The sequence below is a fragment of the Lethenteron reissneri genome, chromosome 64 (genome assembly GCF_015708825.2).
Source record: "Lethenteron reissneri isolate LAM-NWPU_2019-01 chromosome 64, ASM1570882v1, whole genome shotgun sequence".
Classification (NCBI taxonomy): Eukaryota; Metazoa; Chordata; class Hyperoartia; order Petromyzontiformes; family Petromyzontidae; genus Lethenteron; species Lethenteron reissneri.
Window position 1 is genome coordinate 5,397,034 of NC_083842.1, and position 27,325 is coordinate 5,424,358.

General features: G+C 51.0%; 2 protein-coding genes across 4 annotated transcripts in view; one reads left to right on the forward strand and one right to left on the reverse strand.

The window, feature by feature from the left end:
- LOC133359253 (uncharacterized) overlaps positions 1-27,325 on the reverse strand; it is a 351,541-nt gene that overhangs the window by 263,234 nt on the left and 60,982 nt on the right. For all 3 annotated transcript variants that reach the window (XM_061577730.1, XM_061577729.1, XM_061577728.1), the window contains exon 5: positions 12,060-12,145. In XM_061577730.1, coding sequence (XP_061433714.1) covers positions 12,060-12,145 — 86 coding nt within the window. The remainder of the gene's footprint in view (positions 1-12,059; positions 12,146-27,325) is intronic.
- The window catches only part of LOC133359077 (uncharacterized), a 38,792-nt gene continuing 26,139 nt past the window's right edge, over positions 14,673-27,325 (forward strand). Inside the window, exon 1 of the mRNA XM_061577462.1 lies at positions 14,673-14,789. The gene's annotated coding sequence lies outside the window, so the exon portion shown is untranslated. The remainder of the gene's footprint in view (positions 14,790-27,325) is intronic.

Sequence of the window (27,325 nt, forward strand, 5' to 3'; positions counted from 1 at the left end):
TGTCACTCACTCACTTTCACTCACTCACTGTCACTCACTGTCACTCACTCACTGTCACTCACTGTCACTCACTCACTGTCACTCACTGTCACTCACTCACTGTCACTCACTGTCACACACTCACTGTAACTCACTCACTTTCACTCACTCACTGTCACTCACTGTCACTCACTCACTGTCACTCACTCACTGTCACTCACTCACTGTCACTCACTGTCACTCACTGTCACTCACTCACTGTCACTCACTGTCACTAACTCACTGTCACTCACTCACTGTCACTCACTCACTGTCACTAACTCACTGTCACTCACTCAGTCACTCGCTCACTGTCACTCACTCACTGCCACTCACTCAGTCACTCACTGTCACTCACTGTCACTCACTCACTGTCACTCACTCAGTCACTCACTGTCACTCACTCACTGTCACTCACTCACTGTCAGTCACTGTCACTCACTCACTGCAACTCACTGTCACTCACTCAATGTCACACACTCACTGTCACTCACTCAATGTCACACACTCACTGTCACTCACTGTCACTCACTGTCACACACTCACTGTCACTCACTCACTGTCACTCACGGTCACTCACTGTAACTCACTCAATGTCACTAACTCACTGTCACTCACTCACTGTCACTCACTGTCACTCACTCAATGTCACTAACTCACTGTCACTCACTGTCACTCACTCACAGTCACTCAATGTCACACACTCACTGTCACTCACTCAATGTCACTAACTCACTGTAACTCACTGTCACTCACTCACTGTCACTCACTCACTGTCACTCACTGTCACTCACTGTCACTCACTCACTGTCACACACTCACTGTCACTCACTCACTGTAACTCACTCAATGTCACTAACTCACTGTAACTCACTGTCACTCACTCACTGTCACTCACTCACTGTCACTCACTCACTGTCACACACTCACTGTCACTCACTCACTGTAACTCACTCAATGTCACTAACTCACTGTAACTCACTGTCACTCACTCACTGTCACTCACTCACTGTCACTCACTGACACACACTCACTGTCACTCACTCACTGTCACTCACTCACTGTCACTCACTGTCGCTCACTCACTGTCACTCACTCACTGTCAATCACTGTCACTCACTCACTGCCACTCACTGTCGCTCACTCACTGCCACTCACTCACTGTCACTCACTGTCACTCAGTCACTGTCACTCACTGTCACTCACTGTCACTCAGTCACTGTCACTCACTGTCACTCACTGTCACTCACTCACTGTCACTCACTGTCCCTCACTCACTGTCACTCACGGTCACTCACTATCACTCGTTCACTATCACTCACTGTCACTCACTGTCACTCACTGTCACTCGCTCACTGTCACTCACTGTCACTCACTCACTGTCGCTCACTCACTGTCGCTCACTGTCACTCACTCACTGTCGCTCACTCACTGTCACTCACTCACTGTCACTCACTGTCACTCACTCACTGTCACTCACTGTCGCTCACTGTCACTCACTCACTGTCACTCACTGTCACTCACTCATTGTCACTCACTCACTGTCACTCACTGTCACTCACTCATTGTCACTCACTGTCACTCACAAACTGTCACTCACTCACTGTTGCTCACTCACTGTCACTCACTGTCACTCACTGTCACTCGCTCACTGTCACTCACTGTCACTCACTCACTGTCACTCACTGTCACTCACTGTCGCTCACTCACTGCAACTCACTGTCACTCACTCACTGTCACTCACTGTCACTCACTCACTGTCACTCACTCACTGTCGCTCACTGTCACTCACTCACTGTCACTCACTCACTGTTTCTCACTCACTGTCACTCACTGTCACTCACTGTCACTCGCTCACTGTCACTCACTGTCACTCACTCACTATCACTCACTCACTGTCACTCACTGTCACTCGCTCACTATCACTCACTGTCACTCACTATCACTCACTCACGGTCAATCACTATCACTCACTGTCACTCACTCACTATCACTCGTTCACTGTCACTCACTGTCACTCACTCACTGTCACTCACTGTCACTCACTCACTGTCACTCACTGTCACTCACTCACTGTCACTCACTGTCACTCACTCACTCACTGTCACTCACTGTCACTCACTCACTGTCACTCACTGTCTCTCACTCACTGTCACTCACTCACTGTCACTCACTCACTGTCACTCACTGTCACTCACTCACTGTCACTCACTGTCACTCACTCACTGTCACTCACTCACTCACTGTCACTCACTGTCACTCACTGTCACTCACTCACTGTCACTCACTCACTGTCACTCACTGTCACTCACTCACTGCCACTCACTGTCACTCACTCACTGTCACTCACTGTCACTCACTCACTGTCACTCGCTGTCACTCACTCACTGCCACTCACTGTCACTCACTCACTGTCACTCACTGTCACTCACTGACTGTCACTCGCTGTCACTCAGTCACTGTCACTCACTCACTCACTGTCACTCACTGTCACTCGCTCACTGTCACTCACTGTCACTCACTCACTGTCACTCACTGTCGCTCACTCACTGTCACTCACTCACTGTCACTCACTGTCACTCACTCACTGTCACTCACTGTCACTCACTCACTGTCGCTCACTCACTGTCACTCACTGTCACTCACTCACTGTCACTCACTCACTGTCACTCACTGTCACTCACTCACTGTCACTCACTCACTGTCGCTCACTGTCACTCACTCACTGTTTCTCACTCACTGTCACTCACTGTCACTCACTGTCACTCGCTCACTGTCACTCACTGTCACTCACTCACTGTCACTGTCACTCACTCACTGTCACTCACTGTCACTCGCTCACTATCACTCACTGTCACTCACTGTCACTCACTGTCACTCACTCACGGTCACTCACTATCACTCACTGTCACTCACTCACTATCACTCGTTCACTGTCACTCACTGTCACTCACTGTCACTCACTCACTGTCACTCACTCACTGTCACTCACTCACTGTCACTCACTCACTGTCACTCACTGTCACTCACTCGCTGTCACTCACTCACTGTCACTCACTGTCACTCACTGTCACTCACTCACTGTCACTCACTGTCACTCACTCACTGTCACTCACTGTCACTCACTGTCACTCGCTCACTGTCACTCACTGTCACTCACTCACTGTCACTCACTGTCACTCACTGTCGCTCACTCACTGTCACTCACTCACTGCAACTCACTGTCACTCACTCACTGTCACTCACTGTCACTCACTCACTGTCACTCACTGTCACTCACTCACTGTCACTCGCTCACTGTCACTCACTGTCACTCACTATCACTCACTCATGGTCACTCACTATCACTCACTGTCACTCACTCACTATCACTCGTTCACTGTCACTCACTGTCACTTGTTGCTACAGAGGCTAGTAACTGACTGATACTTGGTGCTGTATGGCTTAGTCACCGACTACTACAGTATATGATACTACATGGGACAGTAACTAATACTTGTTGCTACATGGGCTAGTTACCGCTAGTAACTGACTGATACTTGGTAATCAATGGATGATTAACTAACTCACACTCACCAAGCTCTAACTCACTGGCACTCATTGAAGGATTCGCCTTCTCACTCACTCTCCACTCATTCACTAAATCACACTACCACTCATTCTCACTCATTCACACTCTCAATCACCCTCACTCAGTTGAACTCACAGACACTGTCACTCACTCACTGTCACTCACTGTCACCCACTGTCACTGACTGTCACTCACTGTCACTCACTCACTGTCACTCACTCACTGTCACTCACTGTCACTGACTGTCACTCACTCACTGTCACTCACTGTCACTCACTCACTGCCACTCACTCACTGTCACTCACTGTCACTCACTCACTGTCACTCACTGCCACTCACTGTCACTCACTCACTGCCACTCACTGCCACTCACTCACAGTCACTCACTGTCACTCACTGTCACTCACTCACTGTCACTCACTTTCACTCACTCACTATCACTCACTGCCACTCACTGTCACTCACTGTCACTCACTCACTGTCACTCACTGTCTCTCACTCACTGTCACTCACTCACTGTCACTCACTGTCACTCACTCACTGTCACTCACTGTCACTCACTCACTGTCACTCGCTGTCACTCAGTCACTGTCACTCACTGTCACTCACTCACTCACTCACTGTCACTGTCACTCACTCACTGTCACTCACTGTCACTCACTGTCACTCACTCACTGTCACTCACTGTCACTCACTGTCGCTCACTCACTGTCACTCACTGTCACTCACTGTCACTCACTCACTGTCGCTCACTCACTGTCACTCACTGTCACTCACTCACTGTCACTCACTCACTGTCGCTCACTGTCACTCACTCACTGTCACTCACTCACTGTTTCTCACTCACTGTCACTCACTGTCACTCACTGTCACTCGCTCACTGTCACTCACTGTCACTCACTCACTGTCACTCACTCACTGTCACTCACTGTCACTCGCTCACTATCACTCACTGTCACTCACTATCACTCACTCACGGTCAATCACTATCACTCACTGTCACTCACTCACTATCACTCGTTCACTGTCACTCACTGTCACTCACTCACTGTCACTCACTGTCACTCACTCACTGTCACTCACTGTCACTCACTCACTGTCACTCACTGTCACTCACTCACTGTCACTCACTCACTGTCACTCACTGTCTCTCACTCACTGTCACTCACTCACTGTCACTCACTCACTGTCACTCACTGTCACTCACTCACTGTCACTCACTGTCACTCACTCACTGTCACTCACTCACTCACTGTCACTCACTGTCACTCACTCACTGTCACTCACTCACTGTCACTCACTCACTGTCACTCACTGTCACTCACTGTCACTCACTCACTGTCACTCGCTGTCACTCACTCACTCACTGCCACTCACTGTCACTCACTCACTGTCACTCACTGTCACTCACTCACTGTCACTCGCTGTCACTCAGTCACTGTCACTCACTCACTCACTGTCACTCACTGTCACTCGCTCACTGTCACTCACTGTCACTCACTCACTGTCACTCACTGTCGCTCACTCACTGTCACTCACTGTCACTCACTGTCACTCACTCACTGTCACTCACTGTCACTCACTCACTGTCGCTCACTCACTGTCACTCACTGTCACTCACTCACTGTCACTCACTGTCACTCACTCACTGTCACTCACTCACTGTCGCTCACTGTCACTCACTCACTGTTTCTCACTCACTGTCACTCACTGTCACTCACTGTCACTCGCTCACTGTCACTCACTGTCACTCACTCACTGTCACTGTCACTCACTCACTGTCACTCACTGTCACTCGCTCACTATCACTCACTGTCACTCACTGTCACTCACTGTCACTCACTCACGGTCACTCACTATCACTCACTGTCACTCACTCACTATCACTCGTTCACTGTCACTCACTGTCACTCACTGTCACTCACTCACTGTCACTCACTGTCACTCACTCACTGTCACTCACTCACTGTCACTCACTGTCACTCACTCGCTGTCACTCACTCACTGTCACTCACTGTCACTCACTGTCACTCACTCACTGTCACTCACTGTCACTCACTCACTGTCACTCACTGTCACTCACTGTCACTCGCTCACTGTCACTCACTGTCACTCACTCACTGTCACTCACTGTCACTCACTGTCGCTCACTCACTGTCACTCACTCACTGCAACTCACTGTCACTCACTCACTGTCACTCACTGTCACTCACTCACTGTCACTCACTGTCACTCACTCACTGTCACTCACTGTCACTCGCTCACTGTCACTCACTGTCACTCACTATCACTCACTCATGGTCACTCACTATCACTCACTGTCACTCACTCACTATCACTCGTTCACTGTCACTCACTGTCACTTGTTGCTACAGAGGCTAGTAACTGACTGATACTTGGTGCTGTATGGCTTAGTCACCGACTACTACAGTATATGATACTACATGGGACAGTAACTAATACTTGTTGCTACATGGGCTAGTTACCGCTAGTAACTGACTGATACTTGGTAATCAATGGATGATTAACTAACTCACACTCACCAAGCTCTAACTCACTGGCACTCATTGAAGGATTCGCCTTCTCACTCACTCTCCACTCATTCACTAAATCACACTACCACTCATTCTCACTCATTCACACTCTCAATCACCCTCACTCAGTTGAACTCACAGACACTGTCACTCACTCACTGTCACTCACTGTCACCCACTGTCACTGACTGTCACTCACTGTCACTCACTCACTGTCACTCACTCACTGTCACTCACTGTCACTGACTGTCACTCACTCACTGTCACTCACTGTCACTCACTCACTGTCACTCACTCACTGTCACTCACTGTCACTCACTCACTGCCACTCACTCACTGTCACTCACTGTCACTCACTGTCACTCACTCACTGTCACTCACTGCCACTCACTGTCACTCACTCACTGCCACTCACTGCCACTCACTCACAGTCACTCACTGTCACTCACTGTCACTCACTCACTGTCACTCACTCACTGTCACTCACTTTCACTCACTCACTATCACTCACTGCCACTCACTGTCACTCACTGTCACTCACTCACTGCCACTCAGTCACTCACTCACTCTGTCACTCACTGTCACTCACTGTCACTCACTCACTGTCACTCAATGTCACTCACTGTCACTCACTCACTGTCACTCACTGCCACTCACTGTCACTCACTCACTGCCACTCACTGCCACTCACTGTCCCTCACTGTCACTCACTGTCACTCACTCACTGCCACTCACTCACTGCCACTCACTGTCACTCACTCACTGCCACTCACTGTCACTCACTCAATGTCACACACTCACTGTCACTCACTCACTGTCACACACTCACTGTCACTCACTCACTGTCACTCACTCAATGTCACACACTCACTGTCACTCACTCACTGTCACACACTCACTGTCACTCACTGTCACTCACTGTCATTCACTCACTGTCACTCACTCACTGTCACTCACTCAATGTCATACACTCACTGTCACTCACTCACTGTCACACACTCACTGTCACTCACTGTCACACACTCACTGTAACTCACTCACTGTCACTAACTCACTGTAACTCACTGTCACTCACTCACTTTCACTCACTCACTGTCACTCACTGTCACTCACTCACTGTCACTCACTGTCACTCACTCACTGTCACTCACTGTCACTCACTCACTGTCACTCACTGTCACACACTCACTGTAACTCACTCACTTTCACTCACTCACTGTCACTCACTGTCACTCACTCACTGTCACTCACTCACTGTCACTCACTCACTGTCACTCACTGTCACTCACTGTCACTCACTCACTGTCACTCACTGTCACTAACTCACTGTCACTCACTCACTGTCACTCACTCACTGTCACTAACTCACTGTCACTCACTGTCACTCGCTCACTGTCACTCACTCACTGCCACTCACTCAGTCACTCACTGTCACTCACTGTCACTCACTCACTGTCACTCACTCAGTCACTCACTGTCACTCACTCACTGTCACTCACTCACTGTCACTCACTGTCACTCACTCACTGCAACTCACTGTCACTCACTCAATGTCACACACTCACTGTCACTCACTCAATGTCACACACTCACTGTCACTCACTGTCACTCACTGTCACACACTCACTGTCACTCACTCACTGTCACTCACGGTCACTCACTGTAACTCACTCAATGTCACTAACTCACTGTCACTCACTCACTGTCACTCACTGTCACTCACTCAATGTCACTAACTCACTGTCACTCACTGTCACTCACTCACAGTCACTCAATGTCACACACTCACTGTCACTCACTCACTGTCACTCACTCACTGTAACTCACTGTCACTCACTCACTGTCACTCACTCACTGTCACTCACTGTCACTCACTGTCACTCACTCACTGTCACACACTCACTGTCACTCACTCACTGTAACTCACTCAATGTCACTAACTCACTGTAACTCACTGTCACTCACTCACTGTCACTCACTCACTGTCACTCACTCACTGTCACACACTCACTGTCACTCACTCACTGTAACTCACTCAATGTCACTAACTCACTGTAACTCACTGTCACTCACTCACTGTCACTCACTCACTGTCACTCACTGACACACACTCACTGTCACTCACTCACTGTCACTCACTCACTGTCACTCACTGTCGCTCACTCACTGTCACTCACTCACTGTCAATCACTGTCACTCACTCACTGCCACTCACTGTCACTCACTCACTGCCACTCACTGTCACTCACTCACTGTCACTCACTGTCACTCACTCACTGTCACTCACTGTCACTCAGTCACTGTCACTCACTGTCACTCACTGTCACTCACTCACTGTCACTCACTGTCCCTCACTCACTGTCACTCACGGTCACTCACTATCACTCGTTCACTATCACTCACTGTCACTCACTGTCACTCACTGTCACTCGCTCACTGTCACTCACTGTCACTCACTCACTGTCGCTCACTCACTGTCGCTCACTGTCACTCACTCACTGTCGCTCACTCACTGTCACTCACTCACTGTCACTCACTGTCACTCACTCACTGTCACTCACTGTCGCTCACTGTCACTCACTCACTGTCACTCACTGTCACTCACTCATTGTCACTCACTCACTGTCACTCACTGTCACTCACTCATTGTCACTCACTGTCACTCACAAACTGTCACTCACTCACTGTTGCTCACTCACTGTCACTCACTGTCACTCACTGTCACTCGCTCACTGTCACTCACTGTCACTCACTCACTGTCACTCACTGTCACTCACTGTCGCTCACTCACTGCAACTCACTGTCACTCACTCACTGTCACTCACTGTCACTCGCTCACTGTCACTCACTGTCACTCACTGTCACTCACTATAGATCACTCACTGTCACTCACTCACTGTCACTCACTGTCACTCACTATCACTCACTGTCACTCACGGTCACTCACTATCACTCCCTGTCACTCACTCACAGTCACTCACTCACTATCACTCGTTCACTGTCACTTGTTGCTATAGCGGCTAGTAACTGACTGATACTTGGTGCTGTATGGCTTAGTCACCGACTACTACAGTATGTGATGCTACATGGGACAGTAACTAATACTTGTTGCTACATGGGCGAGTTACCGCTAGTAACTGACTGATACTTGGTAATCAATGGATGATGAACTAACTCACACTCACCAAGCTCTAACTCACTGGCACTCATTGAAGGATTCGCCTTCTCACTCACTCTCCACTCATTCACTAAATCACACTACCACTCATTCTCACTCATTCACACTCTCAATCACTCTCACTCAGTTGAACTCAGAGACACTGTCACTCACTCACTGTCACTCACTGTCACCCACTGTCACTGACTGTCACTCACTGTCACTCACTCACTGTCACTCACTGCCATTCACTGTCACCCACTGTCACTGTCACTGACTGTCACTCACTCACTGTCACTCACTCACTGTCACTCACTGTCACTCACTCACTGTCGCTCACTCACCATCACTCACTGTCACTCACTGTCACTCACTCACTGTCACTCACTGTCACTCACTCACTGCCACTCACTGTCACTCACTCACTGTCACTCACTGTCACTCACTCACTGCCACTCACTGTCACTCACTCACTCACTGTCACTCATTCACTGTCACTCACTCACTGTCACTCACTGCCACTCACTGTCACTCACTCACTGCCACTCACTCACAGTCACTCACTGTCACTCACTGTCACTCACTCACTGTCACTCACTGTCACTCACTGCCACTCACTGTCACTCACTCACTGCCACTCACTGCCACTCACTCACAGCCACTCACTGTCACTCACTGTCACTCACTCACTGCCACTCAGTCCCTCACTCTGTCACTCACTGTCACCCACTGTCACTGACTGTCACTCACTGTCACTCACTCACTGTCACTCACTCTGTCACTCACTGTCACTCACTGTCACTCACTCACTGTCATTCAATGTCACTCACTGTCACTCACTCACTGTCACTCACTGCCACTCACTGTCACTCACTCACTCACTGCCACTCACTGTCCCTCACTGTCACTCACTGTCCCTCACTCACTGTCACTCACTGTCACTCACTCACTGTCACTCACTGTCACTCACTCACTGTCACTCACTCACTGTCACTCACTGCCATTCACTGTCACTCACTCACTGTCACTCACTATCACTCACTCACTGTCAACTCACTCACTGTCACTCACTGTCACTGACTGCCACTCACTGTCACTCACTCACTGTCATTCACTCACTGCCACTCACTGTCACTCACTCACTGCCACTCACTGTCACTCACTGTCACTCACTCACTGTCATTCACTGTCACTCACTCACTGTCACTCACTCACTGTCACTCACAGTCACTCACTGTCACTCACTCGCTGTCACTCACAGTCACTCACTGTCACTCACTCACAGTCACTCACAGTCACTCACTGTCACTCACTGTCACTCACCGTCACTCTGCCTCGCTCCCTCTCACCCGCACGCTTACGCACAAAGACAAAAGTCACCCGGATAGCCTTAGCAGGCTATCGGGGCAAGCGCTGTTAGCGAGCGGCGCCTATGAAGGCCGGCACGCCGCACGAGGTGGTGGGTGGCCGGCATCAGCCCCGGTCGCCTTTGTCTCTCTTGTGGTGATGTTTACACACCGCACCGGATACTCCTTTGAGGCTGAGTGGACCTAGAGGAGGCCCAGGACCGGTTCAGATAATCGTCACTGGCGTTGGCCGTGAGCGGGAATCAAACCGGGATCCCTGGGTTCGTGGTGCAGTGAGCTAATCGCTGCACCACCGCTCCTCACTCGTAAATACACACTCACACTCATCACCATACAAATACAGTCACTCTCTCACACACTCACCCACACCCTCATACATACAAAGACAAAGGTCCCCTGCATAGGCTTAACGTACTTTCGTGGCAAGTGCTGTAAGCGAGCAGCTACGAGTGCCGGCACGGCACACGAGGAGGCGAGTGACCAGCACCACACCCGGTCGCCTTTGTCCCCCTAGTGACGATGTTCACACTCTGCACCAGCTGCTCTTTTGAGGCCGAATCAACCTAGGGGAGGCCCAGGACCGGCTTACATAATCGTCGTAGCGCAGCGCGCCAGCCACTGCACTCCCGCTCCCCACAACTCTCACACACAGACAGCGGTACAGTGATACACAGTCACCAACTCACCCACTCTCTAACTCACTCTCTACCTCGTTCTCTGCCTCGTTCTCTACCTCGGTCTCTACCTCTCTCTCGAGACGTCCAGCAGCAGCATGATGGTGCCCCCGGTGCGAGCGTCTCCACTGTGTGAGACGGCGCGCCACTCTGCACTGCCACGTGGCCTCGTGTCTACGGCTCCGCCAGATTGGCACGCGGCTGAAGCTCATCGCGCCAGAGCAGGAGGAGCGGATAGAGGAGGAGGAGGAGGCAGAACGGACCGCACGCGAGATCGCTGCCGCATCTGAAGACGCAATCCCCAAGTGACAACTTGTAGTAGAGGCGGGTGAGACGCTCAGGGCACACACGGCACGGCAACATCGCACGGCGCAGCACGGACTTGCTACGCAAGACGCGAACAACAACACGGCACACACAGCAGAAGCAGAAACACAAGAATGTACACAGAGTGCACAAACAGCTGATCCGGCAGGACTCACACTGGCGACTCTACAAGCACCTCGACAAGACACCCTGAGGATGCTCCCACTCGACGTGGGCGTTTGTCTTCTAAGTCTGTCTCCCTCATTGTGAGCTGTAAGGTTCGTCTGTTAGGACGTCAATAACGTGCAGTCATGTCTATAACCCTCTCTGTCTAACTCACTCTGTCTATAACTCGCTCTCTCTCTCTAACTCTCTCACTCACTCTCTCTCTAACCATCTTTGACTCCCCCCCCCCTTCTCCGCGTGACTCACAAAGCGCAGCACGAGGCCCTGGCAGGCGTGGTGCTTGAGCAGGCTCAGCAGGAACTTGAGGCCTCCACAGTCCACGAAGGTCTGACCTGTGACCAGAGAGAGAGGAGAGTCAGACTCAGAGGTCCCTCCACTACACCCGATACACACACACCGTGTGCACACACGCACACACACCGTGCGCGCACACAGTGGTTATTGTTGTGAGTGGTTGTTGGTGGTGGCTGTTCTGAGTATTTGTTGTTTTGAGTAGTTGTTGCAGTGAATGGTTGTGGTGTTGTTGTGAGTGGTTGTGGTGTTGTTGTGGGTGTTTGTGAGTGGTTGTGAGTGGTTGGTGTTGTTGTGGGTGGTTGTTGTGAGTGGTTGGTGTTAAAGTGGGTGGTTGTTGTACTGGGTGGTTGTTGTGAATTGCTGTCGTTATTAGTTGTTGTTGAGTGGTTGCTGTTGTAAATGGTTATCGTGAGTTGTTTGTTGTTGTGAGTATTTGTTGTTGTGAGTGGTTGTTGTTGTTGTGAGTGGTTGTTGTTGTTGTGAGGATCATTCCCCAGTGGTCGTTCCAAGTGCACCGCGGCAGCCCCTGCGCTGCGCAGTGGTGACGAGGCCACCACCACCACCACGTGGTGTCACTGCTCACGTGACCACCACCACCACCACGTGGTGTCACTGCTCACGTGACCACCACCACCACCACGTGGTGTCACTGCTCCAGGCAGCGCGCTGCGTGCGCCACGCCGCTACCGGTGACTACGACGCACGCGCCGCGACTACTACGACTGCTACACTCGCTGTGTGTCACTACTCGCTGTGTATCACGACTCGCTGTGTCAGTGAGCACTGTCAGCACTCTTACAACGGTGTCATTACTCACCGTGTGTCAGACCTCGCTGTTTCAGCACTCTCACTGTGCAATTCATCAGTGTCACTTGTGTCACTACTCTTACTGTGTCTGTAATCTTACTGTGTGCCATTGCTATCACTACTCTTAGTTTTTTCGGTAAAGGCACGTAGGTAAAAAAATAAAATTAAAATTAATAAAAATAAAATAATAAAAATCACGACGTTGCTGTATCAAGTGATGCAGCAAATCTGGCTGTGACGGTCCCACCTGATGACGGAGACTTGTGTTGCCTCCGAAACGTCCTCATTTTTATTATTTTATTTTTATTAATTTTAATGTATTTTTTTTACCTACGTGACTTTACCGAAAAAACTAAGAGTATGAATCCTTGCAGTCACGAAAGCTTCAAATCTAGAATTGCTATCACTGTGTCAGTACTCACCGTGTGTGTCATTAGTCACAGTGTGTGAGCACCCTCACTGTGTCGTAACTTGCAGTGCCAGTACTCGCTGTGTGTCAGTGCTCACACTGTCATTACCCTCACACTGTTACATTACTCACTGTCAGTAAGCACTATCAGTACTCACTCACACTGTGTGTCAGTACTCACTGTGTAAGTACTGACACACAGAGTGAGTACTCTCACTGTGTGTCAGTAGTCACGCTGTGTGTGAGCTCTCTCGCTGTGTAAGTCGATGTTGATTTGTGACACGGCGGATGATGTCACGTGTAGCCAGCTGCCAGGCTGCTCTACACGGGAGATCCGTGGCGCTGCGTGAGCACAACAGCAGCTACAAAAACAACAGCAGCAGCTACAACAACAGCAGCAGCTACAACAACAACAGCAGCAGCTACAACAGCAGCAGCAGCTACAGCAGCAGCTACAACACCAACAGCAGCAGCAGCTACAACAACAACAGCAGCTACAACAACAACAGCAGCAGCAGCTACAACAACAACAGCAGCAGCAGCTACAACAACAACAGCAGCAACAACAACAACAGCAGCAGCAGCTACAACAACAACAGCAGCAACAACAACAACAGCAGCAGCAGCTACAACAACAACAGCAGCAACAACAACAACAACAGCAGCTACAACAACAACAGCAGCTACAACAACAACAGCAGCAGCAGCTACAACAACAACAGCAGCTACAACAACAACAGCAGCAGCAGCTACAACAACAACAGCAGCTACAACAACAACAACAGCAGCAACTACAACAACAGCAGCAGCTACAACAACAGCAGCAGCAGCTACAACAACAACAGCAACAGCAGCAGAAGCTACAACACAGCAGCAGCTACACAACAACAGCAGCAGCTACAACAACAGCAGCAGCTACAACACAGCAGCTACAGCAGCAGCAGCTACAACAACAATAGCAGCAGCAGCTACAACAACAACAATAGCAGCAGCTACAACAACAGCAGTTACAACAACAGCTACAACAACAACAGCAGCTACAACAGCAACAGCTACAACAGCAGCAGCTACAACAACAACAGCAGCTACAACAGCAGCAGCAGCTACAACAACAACAGCAGCTACAACAACAGCAGCAGCTACAACAGCAGCAGCAGCTACAACAACAGCAGCTACAACAACAACAGCTACAGCAGCAGCAGCAACAACAACAGCTACAGCAGCAGCTACAACAACAACAGTAGCTACAGCAGCAGCTACAACAACAACAGCAGCTACAACAACAACAGCAGCAACAACAACAACAGCAGCAGCTACAACAACAACAGCAGCAACAACAGCAGCTACAACAGCAGCAGCTACAACAGCAGCTACAACAACAACAGCTCCAGCAGCAGCAGCAGCAGCGTCCCAGAGAAGGCGCTCACTCACGGCCCTTGAGGAACATGGCACAGCGAGCACACGGGGTACGTGGCGGTCGTGAACACAACACTGTGTGTCACCACTCACTGTGTGTGTCACCACTCACTGTGTGTGTCACTACTCACTCTGTGTGTCACCACTCACTGTGTGTGTCACCACTCACTGTGTGTGTCACTACTCACTCTGTGTCACCACTCACTCTGTGTGTGTCACCACTCACCTCACTCTGTGTGTCACTACTCACTGTGTGTGTCACTACTCACTCTGTGTCACCACTCACTGTGTGTCAGTGTGTCACTACTCACTCTGTATGTGTCACTACTCACTCTGTGTCACCACTCACTGTGTGTGTCACCACTCACTGTGTGTCAGTGTGTCACCACTCACTGTGTGTGTCACCACTCACTGTGTGTGTCACCACTCACTCTGTGTCACCACTCACTGTGTGTGTCACCACTCACTCTGTATGTGTCACTATTCACTCTGTATGTGTCACTACTCACTCTGTATGTGTCACTACCCACTCTGTATGTGTCACTACTCACTCTGTATGTGTCACTACTCACTCTGTGTGTGTCACCACTCACTGTGTGTGTCACTACTCACTCTGTATGTGTCACTACTCACTCTGTATGTGTCACTACTCACTCTGTATGTGTCACTACTCACTCTGTGTGTCACTACTCACTCTGTGTGTGTCACCACTCACTCTGTGTGTCACTACTCACTCTGTATGTGTCACCACTCACTCTGTGTGTGTCACTACTCACTCTGTGTGTGTCACTACTCACTCTGTGTGTCACTACTCACTCTGTATGTGTCACCACTCACTCTGTGTGTGTCACTACTCACTCTGTGTGTGTCACTACTCACTCTGTGTGTCACTACTCACTCTGTGTGTGTCACCACTCACTCTGTGTGTCACCACTCACTCTGTGTGTGTCACTACTCACTCTGTGTGTCACTACTCACTCTGTGTGTGTCACCACTCACTCTGTGTCACTACTCACTCTGTATGTGTCACTACTCACTCTGTGTGTGTCACTACTCACTCTGTGTCACTACTCACTGTGTGTGTCACTACTCACTCTGTATGTGTCACTACTCACTCTGTGTGTGTCACCACTCACTCTGTGTGTGTCACTACTCACTCTGTATGTGTCACTACTCACTCTGTGTCACCACTCACTCTGTGTGTTACCACTCACTCTGTGTGTCACCACTCACTCTGTGTGTCCGTACTCTCGCATTAATTCTGTCACTGTGTCAGTACAGTACTGTCAGCATTTTCACTGCCACTGTCAATACTGTGTGTCAGTACTCACTTTGTGTTTCACTACTCGGTGTCACTAATCACTCTGTTTTACTATTCAGTCAATACCCACTTTGTCACTACTCACTATGTGTGTGTCAGTACTCATTCTGTATCACTACTCACTATGTAACTAATTTGTGTGTCACTACTCCCTGTGTCACTCTTTACACTCAATGTGTCAGTATTCACTGTGTCACTACTCCCTATGTGTATCCCTACTCACTGTGTGTCACTACTCACTGTGTCACTACTCGCTGTGTCACTACTGTATCACTACTCACTGTCACTTCTCACTGTGTGTCACTACTCACTGTGTCACTACTGTGTCACTAAAATGAGTACACTCACTGTCACTGCTCCGAGTGTCACTACTTACTGTGCCACTACTCCCTATGTGTGTCACTATTCACTGTGTGTCAATGCTGTGTCAGTACTCTCTTTGTGTCACTACTCACTGTGTTACTACTCACTGTGCGTGTCACTGCTCACTGTCACTAATCACTCCGTGTGTCACTACCCACTGTGTCAGTACTCTGTCACTACTCACTCTGTGTACATACTAACTGTGTCACTACTAACTATGTCAGTGCTTACTGTGCCAGTACTTACTGTGTGTCCATACACTCATGTCAATTTTGTCATTGTCAGTCCCATGAGTGTGTCAGTACAGTACTGTGTCAGCAATCTCAATGTGTCACTGTCAATACTCTCACTGTGTCAGTACTTGCACTGTCTCATTACTACCGTTGTGTCAGCACCCTCACTGTGTCACTAGTCACTGTGTGTCAGTACTCTCACTGCGTATGAGTACTCATTGAGTGTCAGTACTCTCACTGTCAGTACCCTCACTGCGTGTCAGTAGCTTCACTGTCACTACTCACACTGTATCAGCGCTCTCACTGTGTCATTACCCTCACTATGTGTCATTACCCTCACTGTGTGTCATTACCCTCACTGTGTGTCATTACCCTCACTGTGTGTCATTACCCTCACTGTGTGTCATTACCCTCGCTGTGTGTCATTACCCTCACTGTGTGTCATTACCCTCACTGTGTGTCATTACCCTCACTGTGTGTCATTACCCTCACTGTGTGTCATTACCCTCACTGTGTGTCATTACCCTCACTGCGTGTCATTACCCTCGCTGCGTGTCATTACCCTCGCTGTGTGTCATTACCCTCACTGTGTGTCATTACCCTCACTGTGTGTCATCACCCTCACTGTGTGTCATCACCCTCACTGTGTGTCATTACCCTCGCTGTGTGTCATTACCCTCGCTGTGTGTCATTACCCTCACTGCGTGTCATCACCCTCACTGTGTGTCATTACCCTCACTGTGTGTCATCACCCTCACTGTGTGTCATTACCCTCACTGTGTGTCATTACCCTCGCTGTGTGTCATTACCCTCACTGTGTGTCATCACCCTCACTGTGTGTCATTACCCTCACTGTGTGTCATTACCCTCACTGTGTGTCATTACCCTCACTGTGTGTCATCACCCTCACTGTGTGTCATTACCCTCACTGTGTGTCATTACCCTCACTGTGTGTCATTACCCTCGCTGTGTGTCATTACCCTCACTGTGTGTCATTACCCTCACTGTGTGTCATCACCCTCACTGTGTGTCATCACCCTCACTGTGTGTCATTACCCTCGCTGTGTGTCATTACCCTCGCTGTGTGTCATTACCCTCACTGCGTGTCATCACCCTCACTGTGTGTCATTACCCTCACTGTGTGTCATCACCCTCGCTGTGTGTCATTACCCTCACTGTGTGTCATTACCCTCGCTGTGTGTCATTACCCTCACTGTGTGTCATCACCCTCACTGTGTGTCATTACCCTCACTGTGTGTCATTACCCTCACTGTGTGTCATTACCCTCGCTGTGTGTCATTACCCTCACTGTGTGTCATTACCCTCACTGTGTGTCATTACCCTCACTGTGTGTCATTACCCTCACTGTGTGTCATTACCCTCACTGTGTGTCATTACCCTCGCTGTGTGTCATTACCCTCGCTGTGTGTCATTACCCTCACTGTGTGTCATTACCCTCACTGTGTGTCATTACCCTCACTGTGTGTCATTACCCTCACTGTGTGTCATTACCTCACTGTGTGTCATTACCCTCACTGTGTGTCATTACCCTCACTGTGTGTCATCACCCTCACTGTGTGTCATTACCCTCACTGTGTGTCATCACCCTCACTGTGTGTCATTACCCTCACTGCGTGTCATCACCCTCACTGTGTGTCATTACCCTCACTGTGTGTCATTACCCTCACTGTGTGTCATTACCCTCACTGTGTGTCATTACCCTCACTGTGTGTCATTACCCTCACTGTGTGTCATTACCCTCGCTGTGTGTCATCACCCTCACTGTGTGTCATCACCCTCACTGTGTGTCATTACCCTCACTGTGTGTCATTACCCTCGCTGTGTGTCATTACCCTCACTGTGTGTCATTACCCTCACTGTGTGTCATTACCCTCACTGTGTGTCATTACCCTCACTGTGTGTCATCACCCTCGCTGTGTGTCATTACCCTCGCTGTGTGTCATTACCCTCACTGTGTGTCATCACCCTCGCTGTGTGTCATTACCCTCACTGTGTGTCATTACCCTCACTGTGTGTCATTACCCTCGCTGTGTGTCATTACCCTCACTGTGTGTCATTACCCTCACTGTGTGTCATTACCCTCACTGTGTGTCATTACCCTCACTGTGTGTCATCACCCTCGCTGTGTGTCATTACCCTCGCTGTGTGTCATTACCCTCGCTGTGTGTCATTACCCTCGCTGTGTGTCATTACCCTCACTGTGTGTCATTACCCTCACTGTGTGTCATCACCCTCACTGTGTGTCATTACCCTCACTGTGTGTCATCACCCTCACTGTGTGTCATTACCCTCGCTGTGTGGCATTACCCTCACTGTGTGTCATTACCCTCACTGTGTGTCATTACCCTCACTGTGTGTCATTACCCTCACTGTGTGTCATTACCCTCACTGTGTGTCATCACCCTCACTGTGTGTCATTACCCTCGCTGTGTGTCATTACCCTCACTGTGTGTCATTACCCTCACTGTGTGTCATCACCCTCACTGTGTGTCATTACCCTCACTGTGTGTCATCACCCTCACTGTGTGTCATCACCCTCACTGTGTGTCATTACCCTCGCTGTGTGTCATTACCCTCACTGTGTGTCATCACCCTCACTGTGTGTCATTACCCTCACTGTGTGTCATTACCCTCGCTGTGTGTCATTACCCTCGCTGTGTGTCATCACCCTCACTGTGTGTCATCACCCTCGCTGTGTGTCATTACCCTCACTGTGTGTCATTACCCTCACTGTGTGTCATTACCCTCGCTGTGTGTCATTACCCTCACTGTGTGTCATCACCCTCACTGTGTGTCATTACCCTCACTGTGTGTCATCACCCTCGCTGTGTGTCATCACCCTCGCTGTGTGTCATTACCCTCACTGTGTGTCATTACCCTCGACTGTGTGTCATTAACCCTCGCTGTGTGTCATTACCCCTCACTGTGTGTCATCACCCTCACTGTGGTGTCATTACCCTCACTGCGTGTCATCACCCTCGCTGTGTGTCATTACCCTCGCTGTGTGTCATTACCCTCACTGTGTGTCATTATGTCATTAACCCTCACTGTGTGTCATTACCCTCAGCTGTGGTGTCATTACCCTCACTGTGGTGTCATTACCCTCAGCTGTGTGTCATTACCCTCACTGTGTGTCATTAACCCCTCACTGTGTGTCATTACCCTCACTGTGTGTCATTACCCTCACTGTGTGTCATTACCCTCACTGTGTGTCATTACCCTCACTGTGTGTCATTACCCTCGCTGTGTGTCATCACCCTCGCTGTGTGTCATTACCCTCACTGTGTGTCATCACCCTCACTGTGTGTCATTACCCTCACTGTGTGTCATTACCCTCACTGTGTGTCATTACCCTCACTGTGTGTCATTACCCTCACTGTGTGTCATTACCCTCACTGTGTGTCATTACCCTCACTGTGTGTCATTACCCTCGCTGTGTGTCATTACCCTCACTGTGTGTCATCACCCTCGCTGTGTGTCATTACCCTCACTGTGTGTCATTACCCTCACTGTGTGTCATTACCCTCGCTGTGTGTCATTACCCTCACTGTGTGTCATTACCCTCGCTGTGTGTCATTACCCTCACTGTGTGTCATTACCCTCGCTGTGTGTCATTACCCTCACTGTGTGTCATTACCCTCACTGTGTGTCATCACCCTCACTGTGTGTCATTACCCTCACTGTGTGTCATTACCCTCACTGTGTGTCATCACCCTCGCTGTGTGTCATCACCCTCACTGTGTGTCATCACCCTCACTGTGTGTCATTACCCTCACTGTGTGTCATTACCCTCACTGTGTGTCATCACCCTCGCTGTGTGTCATCACCCTCACTGTGTGTCATCACCCTCGCTGTGTGTCATCACCCTCGCTGTGAGTCATCACCCTCGCTGTGTGTCATCACCCTCGCTGTGTGTCATCACCCTCGCTGTGAGTCATCACCCTCACTGTGAGTCATTACCCTCACTGTGTGTCATCACCCTCGCGTGAGTCATCACCTCACTGTGAGTCCATTACCCTCACTGTGTGTCATCACCCTCGCTGTGTGTCATCACCCTCGCTGTGAGTCATCACCCTCACTGTGAATCATTACCCTCACTGTGTGTCATCACCCTCGCTGTGTGTCATCACCCTCGCTGTGTGTCATCACCCTCACTGTGTGTCATCACCCTCACTGTGTGTCATCACCCTCGCTGTGAGTCATCACCCTCGCTGTGAGTCATTACCCTCACTGTGTGTCATTACCCTCACTGTGTGTCATCACCCTCGCTGTGTGTCATCACCCTCGCTGTGAGTCATCACCCTCGCTGTGAGTCATTACCCTCACTGTGTGTCATTACCCTCACTGTGTGTCATCACCCTCACTGTGAGTCATCACCCTCACTGTGAGTCATTACCCTCACTGTGTGTCATCACCCTCACTGTGAGTCATTACCCTCACTGTGAGTCATTACCCTCACTGTGTGTCATCACCCTCACTGTGAGTCATCACCCTCACTGTGTGTCATCACCCTCACTGTGAGTCATTACCCTCACTGTGTGTCATTACCCTCACTGTGAGTCATCACCCTCACTGTGTGTCATCACCCTCACTGTGAGTCATTACCCTCACTGTGTGTCATCACCCTCACTGTGTGTCATCACCCTCACTGTGAGTCATTACCCTCACTGTGTGTCATCACCCTCGCTGTGTGTCATCACCCTCGCTGTGAGTCATCACCCTCACTGTGAGTCATTACCCTCACTGTGTGTCATCACCCTCGCTGTGTGTCATCACCCTCGCTGTGAGTCATCACCCTCGCTGTGAGTCATTACCCTCACTGTGTGTCATCACCCTCACTGTGAGTCATCACCCTCACTGTGAGTCATTACCCTCACTGTGTGTCATCACCCTCGCTGTGTGTCATCACCCTCGCTGTGAGTCATCACCCTCACTGTGAGTCATTACCCTCACTGTGTGTCATCACCCTCGCTGTGTGTCATCACCCTCACTGTGAGTCATCACCCTCACTGTGAGTCATCACCCTCGCTGTGTGTCATCACCCTCACTGTGTGTCATCACCCTCGCTGTGTGTCATCACCCTCGCTGTGTGTCATCACCCTCGCTGTGTGTCATCACCCTCGCTGTGAGTCATCACCCTCACTGTGAGTCATTACCCTCGCTGTGTGTCATCACCCTCACTGTGTGTCATCACCCTCGCTGTGTGTCATCACCCTCACTGTGTGTCATCACCCTCGCTGTGTGTCATCACCCTCACTGTGTGTCATCACCCTCACTGTGTGTCATCACCCTCGCTGTGAGTCATCACCCTCACTGTGTGTCATCACCCTCGCTGTGTGTCATCACCCTCACTGTGTGTCATCACCCTCACTGTGTGTCATCAACCTCGCTGTGTGTCATTACCCTCGCTGTGAGTCATCACCCTCACTGTGTGTCATCACCCTCGCTGTGAGTCATCACCCTCGCTGTGTGTCATCACCCTCGCTGTGTGTCATCACCCTCACTGTGTGTCATCACCCTCGCTGTGTGTCATCACCCTCACTGTGTGTCATCACCCTCACTGTGTGTCATCACCCTCGCTGTGAGTCATCACCCTCACTGTGTGTCATCACCCTCGCTGTGTGTCATCACCCTCACTGTGTGTCATCACCCTCGCTGTGTGTCATCACCCTCGCTGTGAGTCATCACCCTCGCTGTGAGTCATCACCCTCGCTGTGAGTCATCACCCTCGCTGTGTGTCATCACCCTCGCTGTGTGTCATCACCCTCACTGTGTGTCATCACCCTCGCTGTGTGTCATCACCCTCGCTGTGAGTCATCACCCTCACTGTGAGTCATCACCCTCGCTGTGAGTCATCACCCTCGCTGTGTGTCATCACCCTCGCTGTGTGTCATCACCCTCGCTGTGAGTCATCACCCTCACTGTGAGTCATCACCCTCACTGTGAGTCATCACCCTCGCTGTGTGTCATCACCCTCGCTGTGTGTCATCACCCTCGCTGTGAGTCATCACCCTCGCTGTGTGTCATCACCCTCGCTGTGTGTCATCACCCTCACTGTGAGTCATCACCCTCACTGTGAGTCATCACCCTCGCTGTGTGTCATCACCCTCGCTGTGTGTCATCACCCTCGCTGTGAGTCATCACCCTCGCTGTGTGTCATCACCCTCGCTGTGTGTCATTACCCTCGCTGTGTGTCATCACCCTCACTGTGAGTCATCACCCTCGCTGTGTGTCATCACCCTCGCTGTGTGTCATCACCCTCGCTGTGTGTCATCACCCTCGCTGTGTGTCATTACCCTCGCTGTGTGTCATCACCCTCGCTGTGAGTCATCACCCTCGCTGTGTGTCATCACCCTCGCTGTGTGTCATCACCCTCACTGTGTGTCATTACCCTCCGCTGTGTGTCATCACCCTCGCTGTGAGTCATCACCCTCGCTGGTGTGTCATCACCCTCGCTGTGTGTCATCACCCTCGCTGTGTGTCATTACCCTCGCTGTGTGTCATCACCCTCGCTGTGAGTCATCACCCTCGCTGTGTGTCATCACCCTCGCTGTGTGTCATCACCCTCACTGTGTGTCATTACCCTCGCTGTGTGTCATCACCCTCGCTGTGTGTCATCACCCTCACTGTGTGTCATCACCCTCGCTGTGTGTCATCACCCTCGCTGTGAGTCATCACCCTCACTGTGTGTCATCACCCTCACTGTGTGTCATTACCCTCACTGTGTGTCATTACCCTCACTGTGTGTCATCACCCTCGCTGTGTGTCATCACCCTCGCTGTGTGTCATTACCCTCGCTGTGTGTCATCACCCTCGCTGTGTGTCATTACCCTCGCTGTGTGTCATTACCCTCGCTGTGTGTCATCACCCTCGCTGTGTGTCATTACCCTCGCTGTGTGTCATTACCCTCGCTGTGTGTCATTACCCTCGCTGTGTGTCATCACCCTCGCTGTGTGTCATTACCCTCGCTGTGTGTCATTACCCTCGCTGTGGTGTTCATCACCCTCGCTGTGTGTCATGACCCTCGCTGTGTGTCATCACCCTCGCTGTGTGTCATCACCCTCACTGTGTGTCATCACCCTCCCCGTGGTGTCATTCCCCTCGCTGTGTGTCATCACCCTCCTGTGTGTCATCACCCTCGCTGTGTGTCATTACCCTCGCTGTGTGTCATTACCCTCGCTGTGTGTCATCACCCTCGCTGTGTGTCATTACCCTCACTGTGTGTCATCACCCTCGCTGTGAGTCATCACCCTCGCTGTGTGTCATTACCCTCACTGTGAGTCATCACCCTCGCTGAGTCATCACCCTCGCTGTGTGTCATCACCCTCACTGTGAGTCATCACCCTCGCTGTGTGTCATCACCCTCGCTGTGTGTCATCACCCTCACTGTGTGTCATCACCCTCACTGTGTGTCATCACCCTCGCTGTGAGTCATCACCCTCACTGTGTGTCATCACCCTCGCTGTGTGTCATCACCCTCACTGTGTGTCATCACCCTCACTGTGTGTCATCACCCTCGCTGTGTGTCATCACCCTCACTGTGTGTCATCACCCTCGCTGTGAGTCATCACCCTCGCTGTGAGTCATCACCCTCACTGTGTGTCATTACCCTCACTGTGTGTCATTACCCTCACTGTGTGTCATTACCCTCGCTGTGTGTCATCACCCTCGCTGTGTGTCATCACCTCGCTGTGTGTCATCACCTCGCTGTGTGTCATCACCTCACTGTGTGTCATCACCTCGCTGTGAGTCATCACCCTCGCTGTGAGTCATCACCCTCGCTGGTGTGTCATCACCCTCACTGTGTGTCATCACCCTCGCTGTGAGTCATCACCCTCGCTGTGAGTCATCACCCTCACGTGTGTCATCACCCTCGCTGTGTGTCATCACCCCGCTGTGTGTCATCACCCTCGCTGTGTGTCATCACCCCGCTGTGAGTCATCACCCTCACTGTGAGTCATCACCCTCACTGTGAGTCATCACCCTCGCTGTGTGTCATCACCCTCGCTGTGTGTCATCACCCTCGCTGTGAGTCATCACCCTCGCTGTGTGTCATCACCCTCGCTGTGTGTCATCACCCTCGCTGTGTGTCATCACCCTCACTGTGAGTCATCACCCTCGCTGTGTGTCATCACCCTCGCTGTGTGTCATCACCCTCGCTGTGAGTCATCACCCTCGCTGTGTGTCATCACCCTCGCTGTGTGTCATCACCCTCACTGTGAGTCATCACCCTCGCTGTGTGTCATTACCCTCGCTGTGTGTCATCACCCTCGCTGTGAGTCATCACCCTCGCTGTGTGTCATCACCCTCGCTGTGTGTCATCACCCTCACTGTGTGTCATCACCCTCGCTGTGTGTCATCACCCTCACTGTGTGTCATCACCCTCGCTGTGTGTCATTACCCTCGCTGTGTGTCATCACCCTCGCTGTGTCATCACCCTCGCTGTGTGTCATCACCCTCGCTGTGTCATCACCCTCACTGTGTCATCACCCTCGCTGTGTGTCATTACCCTCGCTGTGTGTCATCACCCTCGCTGTGAGTCATCACCCTCGCTGTGTGTCATCACCCTCGCTGTGAGTCATCACCCTCGCTGTGTGTCATTACCCTCGCTGTGTGTCATCACCCTCGCTGTGTGTCATTACCCTCGCTGTGTGTCATCACCCTCGCTGTGAGTCATCACCCTCGCTGTGTGTCATTACCCTCGCTGTGTGTCATTACCCTCGCTGTGTGTCATCACCCTCGCTGTGTGTCATCACCCTCGCTGTGTGTCATCACCCTCACTGTGTGTCATCACCCTCGCTGTGTGTCATCACCCTCACTGTGTGTCATCACCCTCGCTGTGAGTCATCACCCTCGCTGTGAGTCATCACCCTCGCTGTGTGTCATCACCCTCACTGTGTGTCATCACCCTCGCTGTGTGTCATTACCCTCACTGTGTGTCATCACCCTCACCTGTGTGTCATCACCCTCAATCTGTTGTGTCATCACCCTCGCTGTGTGTCATTACCCTCACTGTGTGTCATCACCCTCGCTGTGTGTCATCACCCTCACTGTGTGTCATCACCCTCGCTGTGTGTCATCACCCTCGCTGTGTGTCATCACCCTCACTGTGTGTCATTACCCTCACTGTGTGTCATCACCCTCACTGTGTGTCATCACCCTCACTGTGTGTCATTACCCTCACTGTGTGTCATTACCCTCACTGTGTGTCATCACCCTCACTGTGTGTCATCACCCTCACTGTGTGTCATCACCCTCGCTGTGTGTCATCCCCTCGCTGTGTGTCATCACCCTCACTGTGTGTCATTACCCTCCTGTGTGTCATTACCCTCACTGTGTGTCATCACCCTCACTGTGTGTCATCACCCTCACTGTGTGTCATCACCCTCGCTGTGTGTCATCACCCTCGCTGTGTGTCATTACCCTCACTGTGTGTCATTACCCTCACTGTGTGTCATCACCCTCACTGTGTGTCATTACCCTCGCTGTGTGTCATTACCCTCACTGTGTGTCATTACCCTCACTGTGTGTCATCACCCTCACTGTGTGTCATTACCCTCACTGTGTGTCATTACCCTCACTGTGTGTCATTACCCTCACTGTGTGTCATCACCCTCACTGTGTGTCATTACCCTCACTGTGTGTCATTACCCTCGCTGTGTGTCATTACCCTCACTGTGTGTCATCCCACTGTGTGTCATTACCCTCACTGTGTGTCATTACCCTCACTGTGTGTCATCCCCTCGCTGTGTGTCATCACCCTCGCTGTGTGTCATCACCCTCGCTGTGTGTCATCACCCTCACTGTGTGTCATCACCCTCACTGTGTGTCATCACCCTCACTGTGTGTCATTACCCTCACTGTGTGTCATTACCCTCACTGTGTGTCATCACCCTCGCTGTGTGTCATCACCCTCGCTGTGTGTCATCACCCTCACTGTGTGTCATCACCCTCGCTGTGTGTCATTACCCTCGCTGTGTGTCATCACCCTCGCTGTGTGTCATCACCCTCGCTGTGTGTCATTACCCTCGCTGTGTGTCATCACCCTCGCTGTGTGTCATCACCCTCACTGTGTGTCATCACCCTCGCTGTGTGTCATCACCCTCGCTGTGTGTTATTACCCTCGCTGTGTGTCATCACCCTCGCTGTGTGTCATCACCCTCACTGTGTGTCATCACCCTCACTGTGTGTCATCACCCTCGCTGTGTGTCATCACCCTCGCTGTGTGTCATCACCCTCGCTGTGTGTTATTACCCTCGCTGTGTGTCATCACCCTCGCTGTGTGTCATTACCCTCGCTGTGTGTCATCACCCTCGCTGTGTGTCATCACCCTCGCTGTGTGTTATTACCCTCGCTGTGTGTCATCACCCTCGCTGCGTGTCATCACCCTCGCTGTGTGTCATTACCCTCGCTGTGTGTCCTTACCCTCGCTGTGTGTCATCACCCTCGCTGTGTGTCATTACCCTTACTGTGTGTCATTACCCTCGCTGTGTGTCATCACCCTCGCTGTGTGTTATTACCCTCGCTGTGTGTCATCACCCTCGCTGTGTGTCATCACCCTCGCTGTGTGTCATTACCCTCGCTGTGTGTCATCACCCTCGCTGTGTGTCATCACCCTCGCTGTGTGTCATCACCCTCACTGGTGTCA